Source organism: Zootoca vivipara, chromosome 13 (genome assembly GCF_965207765.1).
Source record: "Zootoca vivipara chromosome 13, rZooViv2.hap1.1, whole genome shotgun sequence".
In the NCBI taxonomy this organism is placed as follows: domain Eukaryota; kingdom Metazoa; phylum Chordata; class Lepidosauria; order Squamata; family Lacertidae; genus Zootoca; species Zootoca vivipara.
The window spans coordinates 30,462,472-30,481,624 of NC_142596.1; the positions used below are offsets into that span (position 1 = coordinate 30,462,472).

At 48.3% G+C, this 19,153-nt stretch overlaps 1 protein-coding gene across 1 annotated transcript; it reads left to right on the top strand.

The window, feature by feature from the left end:
- The first annotated feature begins 260 nt into the window (after positions 1 to 260).
- ZNF598 (zinc finger protein 598, E3 ubiquitin ligase) lies at positions 261 to 18,271 on the top strand. Its single transcript, XM_035130698.3, has 12 exons — positions 261 to 518; positions 7,646 to 7,758; positions 8,509 to 8,638; positions 8,759 to 8,970; positions 10,141 to 10,358; positions 11,593 to 11,710; positions 12,837 to 13,015; positions 13,136 to 13,220; positions 13,669 to 14,432; positions 14,830 to 14,965; positions 15,914 to 16,058; positions 17,086 to 18,271. The coding sequence occupies exons 1-12, from the start codon at positions 330 to 332 to the stop codon at positions 17,443 to 17,445; spliced, it is 2,649 nt and encodes an 882-aa protein (XP_034986589.2). The 5' UTR covers positions 261 to 329; the 3' UTR covers positions 17,446 to 18,271.
- Positions 18,272 to 19,153: the final 882 nt, after the last annotated feature.

A 19,153-nucleotide genomic window follows, 5' to 3' on the forward strand; every position in this document is an offset into this window, starting at 1 on the left:
GTGTCCCCCCCCCCGCCCCCGCCGGGAAAAAGGGAAGCGGGGAAGATAAACTTAGAAACGTGGGAGTTGCTCCCCGTGTGTCAGTCTACACATTAAGTCTATGCGACGCAGGCGGCGGCGGCGCCGCCGCTTTTCGTCAAAAGACCTCGGCGGTGACGTAAGGGCGTGCGTGCGCGCTCGCTCGCTCGCTCACTCGTGCGCCGACGCTCTAGGCCGACGTCTCTGTGCGGGCTAGGGGGGCGGTTGCTAGGCTGCACTCCGGGCCTAGTAGGCCGCAGGGGCGGCGTGGCCGGCCAGGCAGGCAGCCGAAAGGACGGCGAGGGAACGCCATGGCGGCTTCGCCTCGGCCGGAGCCGCGCGGCTCGGAGACACCCAGCAGCTGCGTGCTGTGTTGCGGAGAGCTGGAGGTGGTGGCGCTGGGCCGGTGCGAGCACCCCATCTGTTACCGCTGCTCCGTGCGGATGCGGGCGCTCTGCGGGGTGCGCTACTGCGCCGTCTGCCGGGAGGAGCTCGCCCAGGTGAGCGTGGCAGGGGAGCCGGTGCCGGCAGGGAGGGATGCAGGCTCCCTGTTCTTCGGAGGGCCGCGGCCGGCTCTGGCTTTCAGTTTTACTTCTTGTATCTGTTACCTGCCCTGCCCCGACCCCCGCCCAAGGGTCCCAAGGCAGGTTACATAAAAAGACAAATACTGTAATACTATACAGTATATACGGTACATACAGCCCACTACGGATGGCAAATGCTTCTGTTATAACTCTAAAAGGGGGAAATATATAGCTATCCATCTCTCTCTCTCTCTCTCTCTCTCTCTCTCTCACACACACACACACACACACACACGGAGAATAAGATCTAAAGAGCTCTGAAAAAGAGAAAATGCCTTTATTTTCAGAACTGCTAAACTGATAATAATGTAAATATACTGTATGTTTGTGTGATGAACACTCATTAGAAATATATCTATACTGTATTTATATTTCTACTTTCATCTACCGGTAGGCATTCGTTACTTCTGCTTTGTACTACTGTATTGAGTGTATTATAAGTAAGTGTAGACTATATATACAGTATAGCACTGTGGATGGTGTCCAGCATTAGTCATACCCAGAGTAGACTCATTTAAATTAATGGACATAAGTAACTGTGGTTAATTGGTTTCACTGGGTCTGCCCAGTGTAGAACTTAGTTTGGTACGGGTGTGGGTGAATCCATCCATCCATCATTATTGCGAACAGACCCCACAAAATCAATGAGCAGTATTAATAATTAGGCCTACCAATTTTATTGTGGCTAATGTTGTTTATCACCAAAGTGAAAAAATGAGCAGTGGACTTTTGTTAGTGTTACCTGCTTTATTTGAAAAAGTATTATTGTTATTATTAATTGCTGGGGATCAACAGTGAGAGAAGGCTCTTTGGTCTGATCCAGCAGGTCTCTTCTTATGTTCTTAGCTGTTAGCCATAATAGGTTGATAAAACCTTCAAGCTCAGAGGCAGTCAACCTCTGAGTATCAGTATCTTAGTTGATGAACAGCAGGCCTGTGCTGTTTATGTGAGGAATCTGTTCTATGGCACTTGCTGTTTCATTTATGCTCCAAAGGGTTGAGTTGCCACCTCTTAACCCCCGACTTTTGAGAAGGTTTTCCTGGGTTAAAAAGTAGTCTTATACGCAGGAATATACAGTATTTGTTGAGCCAAGCTCCTTCTATGTACGGGATGAGTTTGAAGTGCATGGACAGCTGCTGAAATCTGTAACTGGGTGGCCAGTCACTTACACATCTCTTCTGTTTAAATGTTCATACAACTGTCTTGTGCAGTCCTCTGGTTTGGAATACAGCCTTTGTTTGTAACAGCCTTGTTCTTGTAAGAGCCTTGTGTGACCTTCACAGATTACCGGTATTTTCCTTTTATTGTTTTGGAAGGAGAAGCTATGAAGGTCAGTTATTTCAACAGAATAGGATACTTGTGAACTCTGCATGGGATGTATAACAAACACGTATACACACAGGGGTGGAGTTGCAGACTCACCCTTTTTGCTTATTTAACACCTCCCAATTCAAGACAAGCTTCACTTTGCAGTAAAGCCTGTTTGGCTTCTCATTCTTCTGGTGCTGCTAACATAATAATTTGGGCATTTAATGTGCCCAGGCCACAGAAGGCTAGGGAGACATAGTGTCTACTCCTTGCCAACTGATAGAGGAGTTTTTAATAGGGAGAGTTGCATTCAACCCTGAGGCTGGCCTTGGGTATCTACATACCCTTTGACTTTGAATTACTATGCTTCTGCCTCCATAGCTTTCTCTCAAAGAAAGCTTGTATCTGGTTCTCAGGTGGTCTCCAGCATTTCTCTGCCGTTCTCTGGGCTTTTGACACTACTTTAAAGCTCCACTTCTGTAGGATTCATGCAGTTTAACTGAGATTTGTCCCTAGTTATGCTCTCTAATGAGGGACCCAGGTGGCGCTGTGGGTTAAACCACTGAGCCTAGGGCTTGCTGATCAGAAGGTCGGCGGTTCGAATCCCTATGACGGGGTGAGCTCCTGTTGCTCGGTCCCAGCTCCTGCCAACTTAGCAGTTCGAAAGCACGTCAAAGTGCAAGTAGATAAATAGGTACCGCTACAGCGGGAAGGTAAACTGCGTTTCCATGTGCTGCTCTGGTTCGCCAGAAGCAGCTTTGTCATGCTGGCCACATGGCCTGGAAGCTGTACGCCGGCTCCCTCGGGCAATAACGCGAGATGAGCGCCGCAACCCCAGAGTCGGTCACGACTGGACCTAATGGTCAGGGGTCCCTTTACCTTTACCTATGCTCTCTAATGGACAGTTCATACTTTGATGGATGTTTTGTGGCATCTTGTGCTGGGTAGTACTAGTGTGTTATCATCACTTCTCGGCCTGTTGGCTAAGATCAAGTATCAATGTGGTCCATCTGGTTCAAAATCTTTGTACAGTTTCCTGGAATTCTGCTAAAACTCGTTTGACACCATTTTCTTAGTTTCCACTCACCAGTACCTAAAGCTTCTAACGCAGGGTTAGCCAACATTATGACTTCCAGAAGTTGCTGGACTAAAAATTCCTCATTGACCAACATGGCAAATAGTCAGTGGTGATTGGAGATCTGTTGTGGGAGGGGATACGTTTACATGTTCTTTTTCTTGAAAAGCAATTAAAATTTATTTTCTTATAAAAAGAGGGTGGTCCAACAACACCTGGAGGGTACAACCTTTGCTCTTTCTGCTCTCTTAGGTAGTTCTACTAGCCCAGTTTTAGCAAATTTCCAGTCATCCCTTCCTCCTTTCCGCTTTCCTTTCTTGCCAGGTTACGTTCAGAGAATCCAGGCTGCCTGAGAGTTGTATGTTTTGAGGTTTCTCTCTGCTCATCTGGCAAAATTGTGAGACAGAAGAGATTCAGTGTGTACATTCTGGTATTGCTCCCTGTCCATTGCTGTGCCTCACTGTTATTACTGATCCTGTTGCTTCAGTGCTTCCCTGAATGCTACCAATGAGGAATAGACCTCGGTAGTATCAGGTGCCACATCTTGATTAATCCAATTCAGTATTGGTTATGTACTTAATGATGTGTCTTAAAAGTGCAGTGAGCCTTTGGGAAAGAGCAGTCTCCCTATGGGGATGAATATTTCCTCAAGTCTGAACACTAAAATGGGATAGACCTTCAGTCTGGATGGAGAATGCTGGGTGAGCAATGGCTGCTCTAGTGCAAAGGTGGGAAAACCATGGACTTATCTAGTCATTGGCTATGCTGGCTGGGGCCGATGGCAGGATTCAGCAACACCTGAGAGACCACAAGCTCCCCAACCCTGCTCTATTGATAAGCAAGCGAATGTTCAGGATCCTCCATATGGAAAACTCCTGAAAATGTTTTAATCTGGGTGTATCTGGTGCATTTGGGGACATAAGTGAATCTCCCAGTAACAGAACACCTCTGGGTGTTCCAGCAGGGAGCTTTTTTGTCGATATGACCATAAGGTGCCTACTGTTGTACATTCAAGAACGAATGGCTGCTCTCTGTCCTCCTTGGCTTCAGTCCAGCAGCAAGTGATATCATTTTTGTTCCAGTTCCAGGAACAGTATGTTTGCTTAAGGATCAAGGTTCAATGATATCATTCTTCTTGAGAGTAAATCTGTTATAGGCATTAGCATTTCTAGCTTATTCAGGTCCTGTACTTAGGGAATGTTGGGGGCAAGGAGAAATGGGACATGCAATAGTCCAAAAGATACTGACACTGGGAAATAAGTAGGCAGGGGAGAGAGAGAGAGAGAGAGAGAGAGAGAGAGAGAGAGAGAGAGAGAGAGAGAGTACATCTTGCCCAGGAGGTCATTGCATGACATTGTTGACTTCCTTGTGATCACCCTATCCCATGTGTCCATTCATAAGTTCAGTGGCAGGGAGCATCAGGGTGTAAGATACTTGGCATAGCAGGTGGGACGTAATGGTGTGTCTGTCTGTCTGCCATAGTTACTTACAGAATGAGAGTATATTATTTCCATGTCTCAGGCAGGTTATTGGTAGTAGAGCCCCTGCTTTGCATGCATGCAGGGAGCCCCAGGTTCAATCCCTGATGACATCGTTAGGTAGGGGCTTGGAATGTCCCATGTGTCCCTTGGAGAGCTGCTGCCATTCAGTGTGGACATTACTGAGTTAGATGGGCCTGTGTTTCAGAATAAGGCAGCTTTCTGTGGTTCTCTCTGCTTGCTTATAAGGCATCTTGTGCTAAGTTTCACTTTACATAAAAAGGCTACACCTCTGCCTCTGCTAAAACTAATCTCCCCCAAGAGAGTTGGCAGGTGTGTGAGAGAGTAACAGGTAAACAGAGGACAAAAATGTCACTGGGCACTTTGTAAAAAGTGAGACAGAAGGAACAGGGGCATGTGGATGGTTATTCCGAGGGCACTAGTACCATACTGAGGAACCCACCATAACAAACGACCCAGACGTCCTTGTGTGTTTGTCTCTGCAGTGCTGGCAATCTGCCTTGTTCTTTTTCCCTTATCACACCCTATTTTGCCTTCCTCCATGTTCTTAGCAGTGCATCAACCTGTAACAGCTGCTGCCAAGTACTGGAGTAGATCGCTGTGATTCTGTTACCTCATCAAGCTGCCTGTGCACTGGAAGTGGCTTTTTTGGGCTTGGAATAGAGGGAACCAGAGTGAGATGGCAGGTAGGGTTAGATTGGTAGAGTTGGGAGCAGGGGGACCTCTCTCTGTTGCACATTGGCAGCCAACCGTACCTTGGACATTGGGCAGTACGGTATCTATAAAGCTCTGGAATGCTCAGGCCTCGCATGTGGGAAAGGCAGCTCCTCCTGTCTCTTCTGCTGAAGACTTTGAGTTTCTCTGTAGATGGTCCCCTGGTGGTGACATCAATGGCAGCCTCTCGTTTATTTAGGAATATTAATTAATTGTTTTGTATCCTGTCCTTTCTCTAGAGAGCTTAGAATAATAATGATAATGATTGTTGTTGTTTAGTCGTTTAGTCGTGTCCGACTCTTCGTGACCCCATGGACCATAGCACGCCAGGCACTCCTGTCTTGCACTGCCTCCCGCAGTTTGGTCAAAACTCATGTTCGTAGCTTCGAGAACACTGTCCAACCATCTTGTCCTCTGTCGTCCCCTTCTCCTAGTGCCCTCAATCTTTCCCAACATCAGGGTCTTTTCCAAGGATTCTTCTCTTCTCATGAGGTGGCCAAAGTATTGGAGCCTCAGCTTCACGATCTGTCCTTCCAGGGAGCACTCAGGGCTGATTTCCTTAAGAATGGATAGGTTTGATCTTCTTGCAGTCCATGGGACTCTCAAGAGTCTCCTCCAGCACCATAATTCAAAAGCATCAATTCTTCGGCGATCAGCCTTCTTTATGGTCCAGCTCTCACTTCCATACATCACTACTGGGAAAACCATAGCTTTAACTATACGGACCTTTGTCAGCAAGGTGATGTCTCTGCTTTTTAAGATGCTGTCTAGGTTTGTCATTGCTTTTCTCCTAAGAAGCAGGCGTCTTTTAATTTCGTGACTGCGAAATGATAATGATAGTTTTATTATTTATACCCTACCCATCTGACTGGGTTTCCCCAGCCACTCTGAGCGGCTCCCAGCAGAATAGTAGAAACACGATCAAACATTAAAAACTTCCCTAAACAGGCTGCCTTCAGATGTCTTCTAAAAGTCAGATGGTTGTTTATTTCCTTGACATCTGAAGGGAGGGTGTTCCACAGGGAGGGTGCCACTAGCAAGAAGGAACCAGCAGAAGACCCTCAGAGGATGATGGGGGTGGAGACGCTCCTTCAGGTATAATGGGCTGAGGCTGTTTAGGGCCAACACTTTGAATTGTGCTTGGAAATGCACTGGGAGCCAATCCTTTAGGACTGGTGTTATATGGTCCCAGCGGCCACTCCCAGCCCAGTATAATTCAGAACAACCATTGGTGCTTAAGAAGCTTCCTCATACCAGGTCAGACCATTGGGGCTACATGGAGCCCTCCAGAGGTTTTGGACTACAATTCTAGCCAGTGTGGCTACTTGTCAGGGATGATGGGAGTTGTAGTCTGCAATGTCTGAAATTGACACTGACTTGCAGTGGTTCTCCAGAGTCTCTCCCATCATCTCCGACTTCAACTTTTTAACTGCTAAGGACTGAACCAGGAACCTTTTGCATGCCTAACATGTACTCTGTCACAGAACTATGGTCGGACAGAATCATGGCAGTTAGGTTAGGCTGACAAATAAGGAGTGGCTGAGTGCTACACAGTGTGCAGAGAAGTATGGACCAAGCCACAGAATCCAGTAACTTCATAGACATAGGAGATGTTGAAGATTCAGCATTTCGAAAGAGCCATATCTGTTCCTTGTGGCCACAAAAAAAACACCACCAGTTTCTCTTATTGACAGTGTCTCAGTGGTGCGGTGGAGCTAGCCAGAATCTTGTGACTTGCCTTTGAGTTGGCTCTCCCCCTCAGTAACTTTGTTTATTCATGGGAACAACCCCCCAAAAAAGCCTTTTCAACAACAATCCTGGTTTATGACTGGCTTGCTTGGATTTTTCTCATGCCCAGTGGAGATGATGCATTCCATTTATTGTTGGAATGGTGTGTCACCAGCCAGAGGCACTTCCTCTTACATAATGTTTAAATTGCGAGGAAATGAAAGCTCAGCCAACCGCGCCTGTCCCTGAGGGAGGGGTGAGCAACACACCAATAATCTGTGAAACTTTTTTAAAAAAAGTTCAACTTCAACTGCTGGATAGTAAACTTGACTTCTATCATGTGAGCATTTAAGTTCTTCAGAATGGTGGAAGTATCCACCCACCCACCCCCATTTTGGGTATTTCCCGTTCTGGGTATTCCTGCAAGGAAGGAGTTGCATAAGTCCTTGGTTTTTGCTACCCACAAATACAGGACCAGGCAATGAGTTTAGAGAGGAGACTTCCCCCCCCCCCCCAAGCCCCACAAATCTGTGTCTTCCTCATCAAGACTCCACACTTTATCCACTGGGTGTTATCTGCATCCACTGATCACCACTCCAAAATCCACCCTATGGATGTCCGCTTTTAGAACTGGGCCGATGCAACAACATCACTCTGTATGTATCATCAGCCATGGGCCCAGCAAGCCTTCTTAACTCTCCTCCTTGTGTTCTCTGTAGGTGGTCTTTGGGAAGAAGTTGGCATCCTTTTCAACTATTGCACTCAACCAGTTGCAGCACGAGAAGAAATATGACATCTATTTTACTGATGGAAAAGTTTATGCTCTCTATAGGTAAATCTTCTGCAGTTTACTCCCCTTAGGTAAATTGGGCAAGGTGTCCCATCCCAAAAAGGAGCATCTAGAACAGGGGTCAGCAAACTTTTTCAGCAGGGGGCTGGTCCACTGTCCCTCAGACCTTGGGGGGGGGCGGTCTATATCTTTTTTGGGGGAAATGAACTCTTATGCCCCGCAAATAACCCAGAGATGCATTTTAAATAAAAGGACATATTCTACTCATGTAAAAACACGCTGATTCCTGGACCATCCGTGGGCTGGATTTAGAAGGTGATTGGGCCGGATCTGGCCCCTGGGCCTTAGTTTGCCTACCCAGGACCTAGAAGATAGCCATCTATATACATTGGTTTCCTCTTGAGGAATCTCTGTGCCAAATCCTGATCCATGGCACCATGGGGTTTACTCAGAGTTAATGGAGCCTGCCTGGTTTCTTGCTTGGAAACATTGACCTATGTGGTGGATGATTCAAGATAGTATTTAAAAGTGCATCTTGGTCACCCTTAGTCAAGTGGACACCTAGCAAATATCTTGGACTAGAGCTTCCATCTGCCCATTGGCCATTCTTGCTGGGGCTGATGGGATTTGTACATCAGCAGCATCTGGAGGGGTTCTCCACACCTGATGTATACAGTGCCTTTCTCCTCCTGCTGGTGCTTTAATTAAAAGGACAATGTGCCAAAGGGGAAACTAGGGAATAGCTCCTGGAGGAGCTAAATTGTGTCCTCTGGCCTTTTTCTTCTCTTTTAGGAAGCTTCTGCAGCACGAATGCCCGCTGTGCCCAGAGGCCAAGCCATTCGCCACCATTGTGGACTTGGAACAGCACATGAGGAAGCAGCACGAGCTCTTCTGCTGCAGACTATGTGTGAAACACCTGAAGGCAAGTAGCTGAGAGTCCTCCAGGGTACCTGGTCGGGTGAGGGGCTGGGTCTTGGCCTTCCCAATGACGTTGCTCTTATTTGAGGGCAAGGAGTTAACAACATGCTTCCTTGTGTTCTAGATCTTTACCTATGAGCGCAAGTGGTATTCGCGTAAGGACCTCGCCCGGCACAGAATCCACGGGGACCCTGATGACACGTCTCACCGTGGCCACCCCCTGTGCAAATTCTGTGACGAGCGCTACTTAGATAATGATGAGTTATTGAAGCACCTGAGAAGAGACCACTATTTTTGCCACTTCTGTGACTCCGACGGGGCACAGGAATACTACAGGTTTGTGGGCACAGCTATAGAGCGGAGCCCCAGATGGGAATTTGCCTGTGGCTAATCAGTCTTAAGGTTCTTGATGCAGCTGGCCAACCCAGAACCAGGTGTGCCCAGGTTCCTAAGAAGAGACGGTGGTCAGGTTTGGAGGGCTAGCAGCTGCCATGAATTGTAGATTCTTTTAACAGATGACTGCTCCTGAGGCTGTAGGAGAGGTTGGGGATGAAACTAGCCCACCCTGCACTTCAGTTACAGAACCCTTGACTGAATAAAATGGGTGAAGGTTTACATGTTCTCTGCTTGGTACGGAGTCAGGTTGAATCAAGCTTGGGAGTCGAGCCAGCCTCCACCTCCCCTGGTGAAAATGCAGCTAGAGACAGCTGGAAAAGTTCTTTCCTTCCTTCCTTTCATGAATCACTTCCAAGATACCACCCTGAAATGATTAGCCCTAAAAATAAGCATTTGCTCTCTCCTCCTCACTGTTGAAGGTGACCACAGTGCTGGTTCTTTCCTTTCCACACTGCGGTCACCTTCAATGGACACAACTAGCTTTACTCACTAGCAGTATAGATGGCAGTCAAGTTGTCGTTCTTGAAGTTCAGAGCTGGCTTCAGTCTTGAATGGTCTGCCCGTTGTTTTAAAAACCAAATTCTCCTAACTTTCCAACATCCTGACGATTTTCAAAGCTGGGGCACACAAGGAGAACTCTGAACACTTCAGGCCTGACTGTTAACTGATCCTGCATATGTATCCTTTGAAAAGTCTTGCTCTGTCAGAGCAAAGTTCTCTTCACTCAGCATTCTCTGCAGGAATCCCAGTAACCAGTTCAGTGCAATGTGGTCCTCCTAGAAATTGCCCAGGGGTCCAAATCCTGCCCAGCCCAATTTAGAGTGTTTCCATTTTCCCATCTGTATTTGTCACCACAAATTTGGGTCACATCCACACCATACATTTGAAGCACATGGCTTCTTTACCCCTCCCCCCCCAAAGCAAATAATCCTGGGAGCTGTAGATTACCCCTTACAGAGCTACAATTCCCAGCATCCCTATACTATACTTCCCAGGATTCTTTGGAGGAAGCAATGTGCTTCAAATCTGTTATGGTATGGACTTTCCAGGTACTGAACGGAATCCACAGATAAGCTCACAGTGCATGCCTCCCCTCTACCCTTTTTGCAGCGATTATGAGTACCTCCGGGAACACTTCCGCGAGAAGCACTTCCTCTGTGAAGAAGGCCGGTGCAGCACCGAGCAGTTCACTCATGCCTTCCGGACTGAGATAGACTACAAAGCCCACAAGACGGCCTGTCACAGCAAGAACCGGGCAGAGGCCAGGCAGAACCGGCAGATTGACCTCCAGTTCAACTATGCGCTGAGGCATCAGCGGAGAAATGAGGGTATGCTGGACTGGCCAGGCAGGGAAGGACTGGCTGTTTCAGAGAACAGAGGCAAATCGCTTCAGTGTTTTTCAGCTGTGTGATTATCATGGGGTGTTTGCATATTCTCTTATAGCCTAGAAAGAAGCACTGGAGGCAAAAATCAAGTTGGTTTTTTTTGGCTGTGATTTTGTAGGAAAATGGCATTCCATTGCAGAAGTGTCCCTAGCACTGAACTAACCAGCCAAATTTTGGAGGCATCCAAGATGAAGGGGGGTGGAGGCTGGCTTTAGGCTTGTGTTCTCTGTTTCCGTCAGCTTTTGGGCTAATTAAGTGCAGAGCTGATCTGATAGAGATAGATGTGTGGCCATGCAGCAGAGGCAGAAGCATATCCACCACCGGCGTTTTCCAAGCAAGTGCCACTAGCAGGACTAGGACAGAGCACAGAACAGGCAAGAGCAAAGTGATATAACACTTCAGCATCCCTTGCCCAAACCACGGTGATTGGAAGAGCCCTGGTAGTATCATTGCCTCTGATTAGAAACTAGACCTGTCAGTCACAAAATACCTCTCCCTACATTGACATGACAAGCCCGAGGAGCAACATTTCAGTTGCAGCACATGGCCTGCATTTATTTATTTATTTTTAAAAAACCCAAATCTCCCCAAATTGGTTTGAACGTTCCTAATTTGGTTGGGGGCAATTAGCAAGGCTTTGGCTGAGACAAGCCTAGGATCTATCTGATGCTTATTCCTAGCACATCACCTCCATTTAGCCCAGGGGTCCCCAAACTACGGCCCGGGGGCCAGATGCGGCCCAATTGGCCTCCCAATCCGGCCCGCGAAGACCCCCGCCGCTTGCCGCCGCCCACTCTTACGGCACGCAGCGCGGCGGCGCTCTTCCAGGTCGGAAAAAGCGCCGAAAATCCTTTGTGCGCATGCGTATGGGCCTCTCCCGACCCAGAAGAGGTCATTTCTGGTGCACTTCCGGGTTGGGGACCTGGAAGCGCGCTGCCGCGCCAGTAAGCACCCGTGCGCATGTGCACGGGCGCGCACTCCCCCGCCCTCCGGCCCGCCGCGCGATCGGCGCGGTGGGAACCAGCCCAAAGCCCAGTAAGTCTGGGGACCCCTGATTTAGCCTAGCCTATCCTATCCTATCCTGGTCCCCACACACCACACACACTGGTGACTGATCTCATACAAGGTGGAAAATGGCAGTTTGAGGTTGACTGGCCCTGTATCTTTCTTGTCCCAGGTGTTGTAGGTGGTGAGGACTATGAAGAGGTTGACCGATACAACAGGCAAGTGAGAGGAGGCCGGTCAGGGCCACGAGGAGGGCAGCAAAACCGGAGAGGCAGCTGGAGATACAAGAGGTGAGCAACATTCAGCCGGCCTTTGGGTGTCGTCTCAATGGGCAGGAAACTGGCTTGTGAACAGGGGTGCAAATCAGGATGTGACATGTACTGTCCCCTTAGTTTAAGGATGCAGTCAGAGCTTGCTGCCAGAATTGGACCACTGTCACGCTTAGCAAAAACCAAAGACTCAGGCCCAGGCAGGAAAGGTCAGTGCAAAGGAGGGTGTGTTGCAAACCCCTTTTTTCCTATTTATAAAATCCACGTTCTGTTTTTTCTGTTTTAAGATACCTTACATGCAGCTCACGATAAAAGCAATAGAACTTTGCAACAACCTATTGTACTTCTATAACACACTTTCCATGCATAAAACAACTTACAAAAATGCCTGTCTAAGAAAAAGAAAAACCCATTAGAAACCATGTGGGTTTGTTTAGGTATTAAGGACAATGAGCTGTGCTGAGCATTCTATTTGACTGAGCCTTTGGATATGTGTTGCTTTTGCCAGCAGGTGGCAGCACCAAGCTGCCTCTGGCTTTTATCTCCCCTGGAGAGGCAGCCCAGATTCTGCCAGTCCTTCTGTTTTTTCAGACTTCAATATGTTTTCTCAAAATCTAGCATAACTACTTGTACACCATCTTCTACAAGAACAGTGTAGCATGATAACCTTTGCAGCAGCCTTCACCAGCCAATGGGGCAGTTCTCTCCCCTGCTCCCGTATGGACCGAGCTTGTTGGGTGGGTGGGGCCAGCCTGCCAGTTGCCTGTTGTCACAATGACAAGTGACCCATTTTCGCTCATGTGGTTTGGAATTAAACTCTGCGGGTGCAGCACTTGAAGCCTGGACAGTCGGCTGGTTGTTGGGGATGCAAAGCAGTACATGCGGCTGTAGGCAAGCACCAGCAATCAGTGCACAGGATCTTTGCAAGTGCCACTAATCAGCTGATTGGCAGTGCTTGCAAAGCCCTTTTAACCCAGCCTGAATGGCAGATGGGCATGGCTTGGCTTCATGGGCCAAGAGGGGAGGCTCTGTTGGGCCCGATTAGCCCCATGGACTGGAGGTTCCCAACCACCTGGTTTATAGAGGCAGGAGACATGCCCCTTTAACTCTGGCCTTTCTTGCGCTGCACTGTTCAAAACCCTTGCAGGGAGGAAGAAGACAGAGACATTGCAGCAGCTGTCAGGGCATCTGTAGCCGCCAAAAGGCAGGAAGAGAAGAAGCGGGGGGAGGACAAAGAGGACGGCTCCCGTGCCAAAAAGGAAGATGCAAAAGATCTGGACTTGAGCACCTCCAAGCGGGGACCAAAACCTCCTGCCGATGTGCCAGGTGAGAGCGGCCTCGGGGCCGGGGTGGGCTCAACACCAGGCAGGGGAGGGGCCATATTTCAGGATGCTTGCTAGAATACAGCCTCCAAGTTAGGTCTGCCTTTCTGTTCTTCCTCCCAAGCTCCCAAGGAAACTGCTGCAAAGGCTGTTTTGAGCCAAGATGACTTTCCTGCCATTAACTCGACAGCAGTGGGCTCTGTGCAGAGGTGAGTTTTTGATCTAGTAGGATGACACAGTTGGAAAGGGCCAAAAGGTCAGGCATATCACCTAGTTTAAGAGGTGAGTGGGTCTCCATCCAAGGCAAAGCCCTTTTCCTCATTCACCAGTACAGAATCATGGAATTGTAGAGTTGGAAGGGACTATGAGTGACATCTAGTCCAACCCCCTGCAATGCGGGAATCTTTTGCCCTAGGTTCGCCTCTGCCTCCATGTCCTGTTTCAGCTTGATCTGCAGGCAGAAGAGAGACTCACTCCCCTGTTAGCACCCAAGGCTCCCAAATAAGTTTCCCATTCTATCCTTGGGGCTCCCCATATCCTTCATATATCAAATTCTGTGCAGTTTCAGTGAAAACAGTTCAGTAGAGCACCTCTTTCCTGGTGGTTTTTTTGCTGCATTATGGGGGAGCTTTTCTACACGTGGCTTTCTTCTTGCAGCTCGGCCCAGCCAGCCTCGGTGAAACTGGACGAAGAGGACTTCCCAAGCCTCTCTGCCTCCTCCTCGACTGCCCCCACGGTCTCATCGGCTATGTCCTTAACCTACACGGCCACAGCCAGGAGGTCGGCCTTTCAGGAGGAGGACTTCCCAGCCTTGGTGTCCAAAGTGCAGCCAAACATCAAGGCGGCCTCGACCCTCACCTCTGCCTGGAACTGCGGCTCAGGCAAGAGCATGGTGAAAGCTGTGCCGACCAGCAACACTAGTGCCAGCCAACCGGCCAGGAAGGCAGCCCCCAGCAGCAGCGGCAAAGGCGCCAAAAAGAACAAGGCTGCCCTTTGCAGCGATGACCAGGAGAGCGGCAGTGGCCTGACTAGCCAGGAGATCCGCTGCGCTCCGACCATGGTGGACGTCTCCTCTCTGCTGGCGGCCTCAAACACTCAGACTTTTGTCAAAGTGGGCAAAAAGAAGAAAGTTGGGGCTGAGAAGCCGAGGGTGCCCTCTCCCTCCATTTTGCAGGAAGCACCACCACCCACCCCTTCTGCAGAGAAGGCACCGGAAGCCGAGCAGGTGCCAACTTTGCCTGCCGATACCGATGTACCAGCTATTGTGAACGGTCACTCAGAGAAGGGTGTGGGCACCTGCAACGCTTCTAAAGAGCCCCCTGGTTTGAAGAAGCCCCCAGTGGCCAGCCAGACCCTGCTGCCTCAGGAAGACTTCCCAGCCCTCGGAAACTCTGGACCACCCCGAATGCCTCCACCCCCAGGTAAACTCTCTCTCTGTGTGTGTGTGTGAAATGAAGACTCTTCCATCGGTGCAGAATTTGGCCGCCTGAGAATCTCCACTGTCACTTTTCTAAACTGCTTTGAGGGGTTTCTTTTACCATCAAGTGGTATATAAATTATACGAAATAAATGAACAAGGAACAACTGTTTTGGCTGTAAAAATATGTTTGAAAGCTTTTGAGCCTTGGTTGCTGAAATCTCTGAACCCAGGTTTCCCATTACCGCGCACTGGACTAGGAACAGTTTTCTAGGGTGCCACTTGAGCATGTACAGAGCAACCTGCTTTGTACTACAAAAGAGCTATGTCTAAATCACTGGCTGCATATGCCATTGGTGCAGGATCTAACTGCTTGTTGTCTCTCCCACTCCCCTTTCCAGGCTTCAATTCTGTGGTGCTGCTTAATAGCCCCCCGCCACCTCCGGGACTGTCAGCGCCTCTTAGCAAACCACCCCCTGGCTTCACTCCTATTCCACCCACTAGCGTCTCGGAGTCTGCCCCTGTTCCTGTGAAAGAGTAAGTAGTTGGCTCTTGTGTGTTGTGTTGTGGTGTTGCTGACTTTCATCTTTATGGAGTGGCTATTACATAGGTTTTCAGTTGCCCCCTCCCCCCACCCTCTGGTATAGGATGAGGCCTGCAAAGGAAGAGGGCCTTCTCTATGATGTCACCTCCATTATGGGAAGCTCTCCCCACAGAGGACTTCCTGGCACCTTTAGTTTTTCCAGGCTTTGTAGACATTGGCTTGGTTTGCACATAACATTAAACCACGGTTTAAGTAAATATTGGTTAATAAACCATGGTTTGGTGTTCTATGCAAATTCAACCCAGTGCCTTAGATATAGTTTATCATTGTTGTTTTATTTATATGCCACTTAATACCATTGTTTCTAAACTATAAGCCATGGCTCGTTGTAAGCTTACTGATGCCTCTGAATCTGGGCAGTATTTTAGTTTCATACACTTTAAAAAATCTGGCTTTTAAGCCCTCATTGCCTCTTTATTTATTGTGTTCTTCTTATGGTTCTTTAGACTTCTGTTATTCCTTTTTTTAGTTGTGTTTCGGGATGGAGGTGGCATGTTCTTATGCAAACTGTCCTTGGAGTTTTTATGGAACGACACTAAAAAATATTTGGCCATAAATAAATACCCAAGGTGGCGGTTCCGTAGAGGTTAGGGAATCTTTCTCAAACTTCTGATAGTTTTCTCTATGGGTTGATAATTTAGTCCTGTTTTTCACAGTAGAGCAGCAGTTTTGCCAGGTTTCAGGAATGTGCTGTGGCACACCGTTTAGGAATTACTGTGGAGAGAGGGAAGCCTCAAAAGGGGTTTGTGGTATCATCAGAGCAGTAACCATAAAGGAGTGTCAAGAGCCTCTCCAGGGAGCATCCTCAGCAAAACACCTTTTCCTGATAACATCCAAGGTTCCAGTTCAGATCTTGCATTTTTCCTCCCCTCTCAAAACAGGCCAAAACCTTGTCAGGGACCCTATTTGATCTTGGATAACTTCCAGCAGCGGAACATCCATCTAATCCAGTCAATCAAGGAATTTCTGCAAGAAGATGAATCACAGTTCAACAAATTCAAGACATACTCCGGGCAGTTCAGGCAGGTGAGCAGCAGGGAGACCCCCCTTAGATACACTTGCAAGATGATTCTACTGGAACATCCAGTGGCGGAGCGTTCTTCCCATGAGTGGCAGCATGTATCTGGGTGGGCCTGGGCTTGATGTTAAGCTTCTGCATGTGTTTTAGCACTATTTGGTGAAGTCATTGGTGGCTTTTTGTGGCTTATGGTGGGGTAGTGAGGTCAGTAAGCAGTGACTTGTATCCACTGGAATCCGAAGGCTGCTCGGTAACATTGCCCTGGGCTCCTTTGGGAGGAAGGGTGGGATATATATGTAATTATTATTCATAATAATGATAGTGCCAGCACTTTGCTATCCCTAGCCACAAGGTCAACCTGGATTCTGTGGTGAATCCCATAGATCACTTACCTCTTGGTCACCCTACTCAGGTTGCGGAGTAAGACACGCCCTCCCCACTTGGAAAACAAGACCAATTTACTATTGTTATTCTGGACATGCTGCTTTTGAGCAAGTTTGTTTATAAAATCTCCCGGGGCAGTGGTGGAGGCTCTCCAGCAAGGGAGCTTCCTGTGGTTCTCTAAGAAATGTACTTTCATGTCCCCAGATACTGGAAGCACTGCCAATAAGATCTGCTTGTAGGAGCAGTCGCTGTCAATAAGAGGCCGTTTCATCTTCTCTCATGCTCCAAGGGTCCCTATGAAGCTGGGGTTGGGGAAGATTTCCCTAGTGACCCATGTGGTATCTGCAGGGGATTCACTGTTTGCACAAACCTTTTGCCCAGTCACCTTTTCAGCAGGGACTTCAAGGGATCTTGGTGACCCTGCAATGTCTTGATGAGCATGGGGTTCTAGTAAATCATGAGCAGGCTTGATCTTGTGATTTAGTACATTTTTATAAATGCACTCAGGGCGGGGGTGGGGGGTGGGGGGGGCGGGTGATACTTTTTTACCTCCACTCCAGACATCATTTGCATGAGGGCTGCTTTCCCAGCCTCCTCCTGTTTTCTGACTTTCCAATCTCCTTCCCTCCTTCCCCGCCTTTCCAATCCAAGGGTCTGATTTCTGCAGCTCAGTATTACAAAAGTTGCCAGGAGCTGCTGGGCGAGAACTTCAAGAAGATCTTCAATGAGCTCCTTGTGCTGTTGCCGGACACGGCCAAGCAGCAGGAACTGCTTGCCGCTCACAATGACTTGAAGGCCAGGCTGGGCTCCTCTGCTTCCCCCATTGGTAGATCCAGGAAGAACCGGAAGAGCGCCTGGCAGACAGACTTGGGCTCCGACCTTGACTGTTGTGTCTGCCCCACATGCCAACAGGTGCTGACCCAACAGGACCTCCTTTCCCACAAAGCCCTGCATATGGAGGAGGAGGAGGAATTCCCCTCCTTGCAGGCTATCAGCAGGATCATCAGCTAGCTGTTCCAGCCAACTAAATAAAGCCAGTCTCCATCTTTAAAAAATTGCATTTCTTGGAAGGCAGGCTCTCAGAAGAGTGTAGAGCAGTCGGCTCTGTAGGCGGGCAGAGGGAGTTTGTGGAAGATGCTGGTAGGCTAAGGGGGTTCCTGGGTGGCGGCAGCTGCGGCCACTGGGGAAATCCAGTGACAACGGGCCTCCTGCCACAAAAATGAGCTGGAATTGAAAGTTCCCAGTGGGTGGAGCCTAGTTTGCCACCACCTTTGATGAATTAGTTAGTTTCTGACCTTGGCACAATACGGAAATATGGGCAGGGAGGGGTTTTCATTTGTAAAGAATAAAAAAAATGGGAAGGTTGCCATTTTGGTTGCAGAAAGCCATTGAGAATGGCTCAGAAGCAGTCGCAGATAAGATGTAAGTCGCACAGGATGGAAGGGTGTTGGGAATGTAGAGCTGGGCAAAAGTGCCATGGCAAGTATAGATTTGGGCCTCTCCTCTGGCCTACACTTGTCTCCCACCCCAGTCCAGCTCTTTGGATGAGTCTCTTCCATCGACTGGGATGGAACTTCTTAAGAAAATATCTGCATCTAGACTTCAAAGCATTTTTTCTGTCAAGCTTAAATGTTTCACCAAGGAAACCCAGATTTGTTCTGTTAAAACTGCATGTAGGTTTAAAAAATGGTATTCAATGCTTTTTCTTCTCTGTGTAAAATGTGCATTTCTGCCTCTGTGATGCGAGTTCAGTTATTTCCATTGTCTTTGAGGAATCTGTGCTGGCTTAGATCAGCCAGTGGTTGGCTCATTAAATGCTGCTCCACATTGACCACGATCCTATGTTGCCATCTGATGCCTTGAAATGCAAGCTTCCTATGAGTTTACCTAGAAGCGGGTAGGAGAGAGCTGGCTAGGATCCAAATTCTACCCAGTCGCCAGGGAGAGCTTCCTCCTTTACATTGTCTCAACAGGGTAAGCAACCTCACCGGCCCTTTGCAGTCCTTTCCTAGTGGGCTACCTTGGAAGTGAAATACACTCACCAAGACCAGAGAAACACCAGCTGAGAGTGTGCAACCTCTTGTTCCAGTCCAGGAAGAGGAATTGCAAATACTTTGGCAGCAGGTAAAATCTATCCCACAAAAAAAAACCTTCACATAGGAATTGGCACACGAGGACAGCTAGTTTAGAACCCACCCCCAAATCCAGGTTTGCAGGAACATATATTTTGCATTGTGGGTGGGAGAGGCTGCAAATCAGTCATGCCATTTCCACCAGCCTGTGGTATGAAATGGAAGAGTCCAGACCCCCATTGGACCACCAGCTGAGCTGCTTGTCCAAACTGAGATTTTTTTTCCAGTTTATCTGCCACCTCGTAATTGCTCAAGGCTTGATGTCAGCAGCCTTTCACTTCAGTATTTTCAAGTAATTACTGTTTAAAAGATCTTATATCAGGATGTCTTTACTGAATCCACCTTGCCTCTTGAATCAAAAAATGCTTGACGCAATTTAGCAGTAGTTCTGCACAAGCACTGCTGAAATGGGGGGTTATAAGAACTCCTTGTTTGCTTTAGAGGGGAGAAAGAAACCTAAACCAGGCTTCCTCAAACTCTGCCCTCCAGATGTTTTGAGACTACAATTCCCATCATCCCTGACCACTGGTCCTGCTAGCTAGGGATCATGAGAGTTGTAGGCCAAAAACATCTGGAGGGCCGAGTTT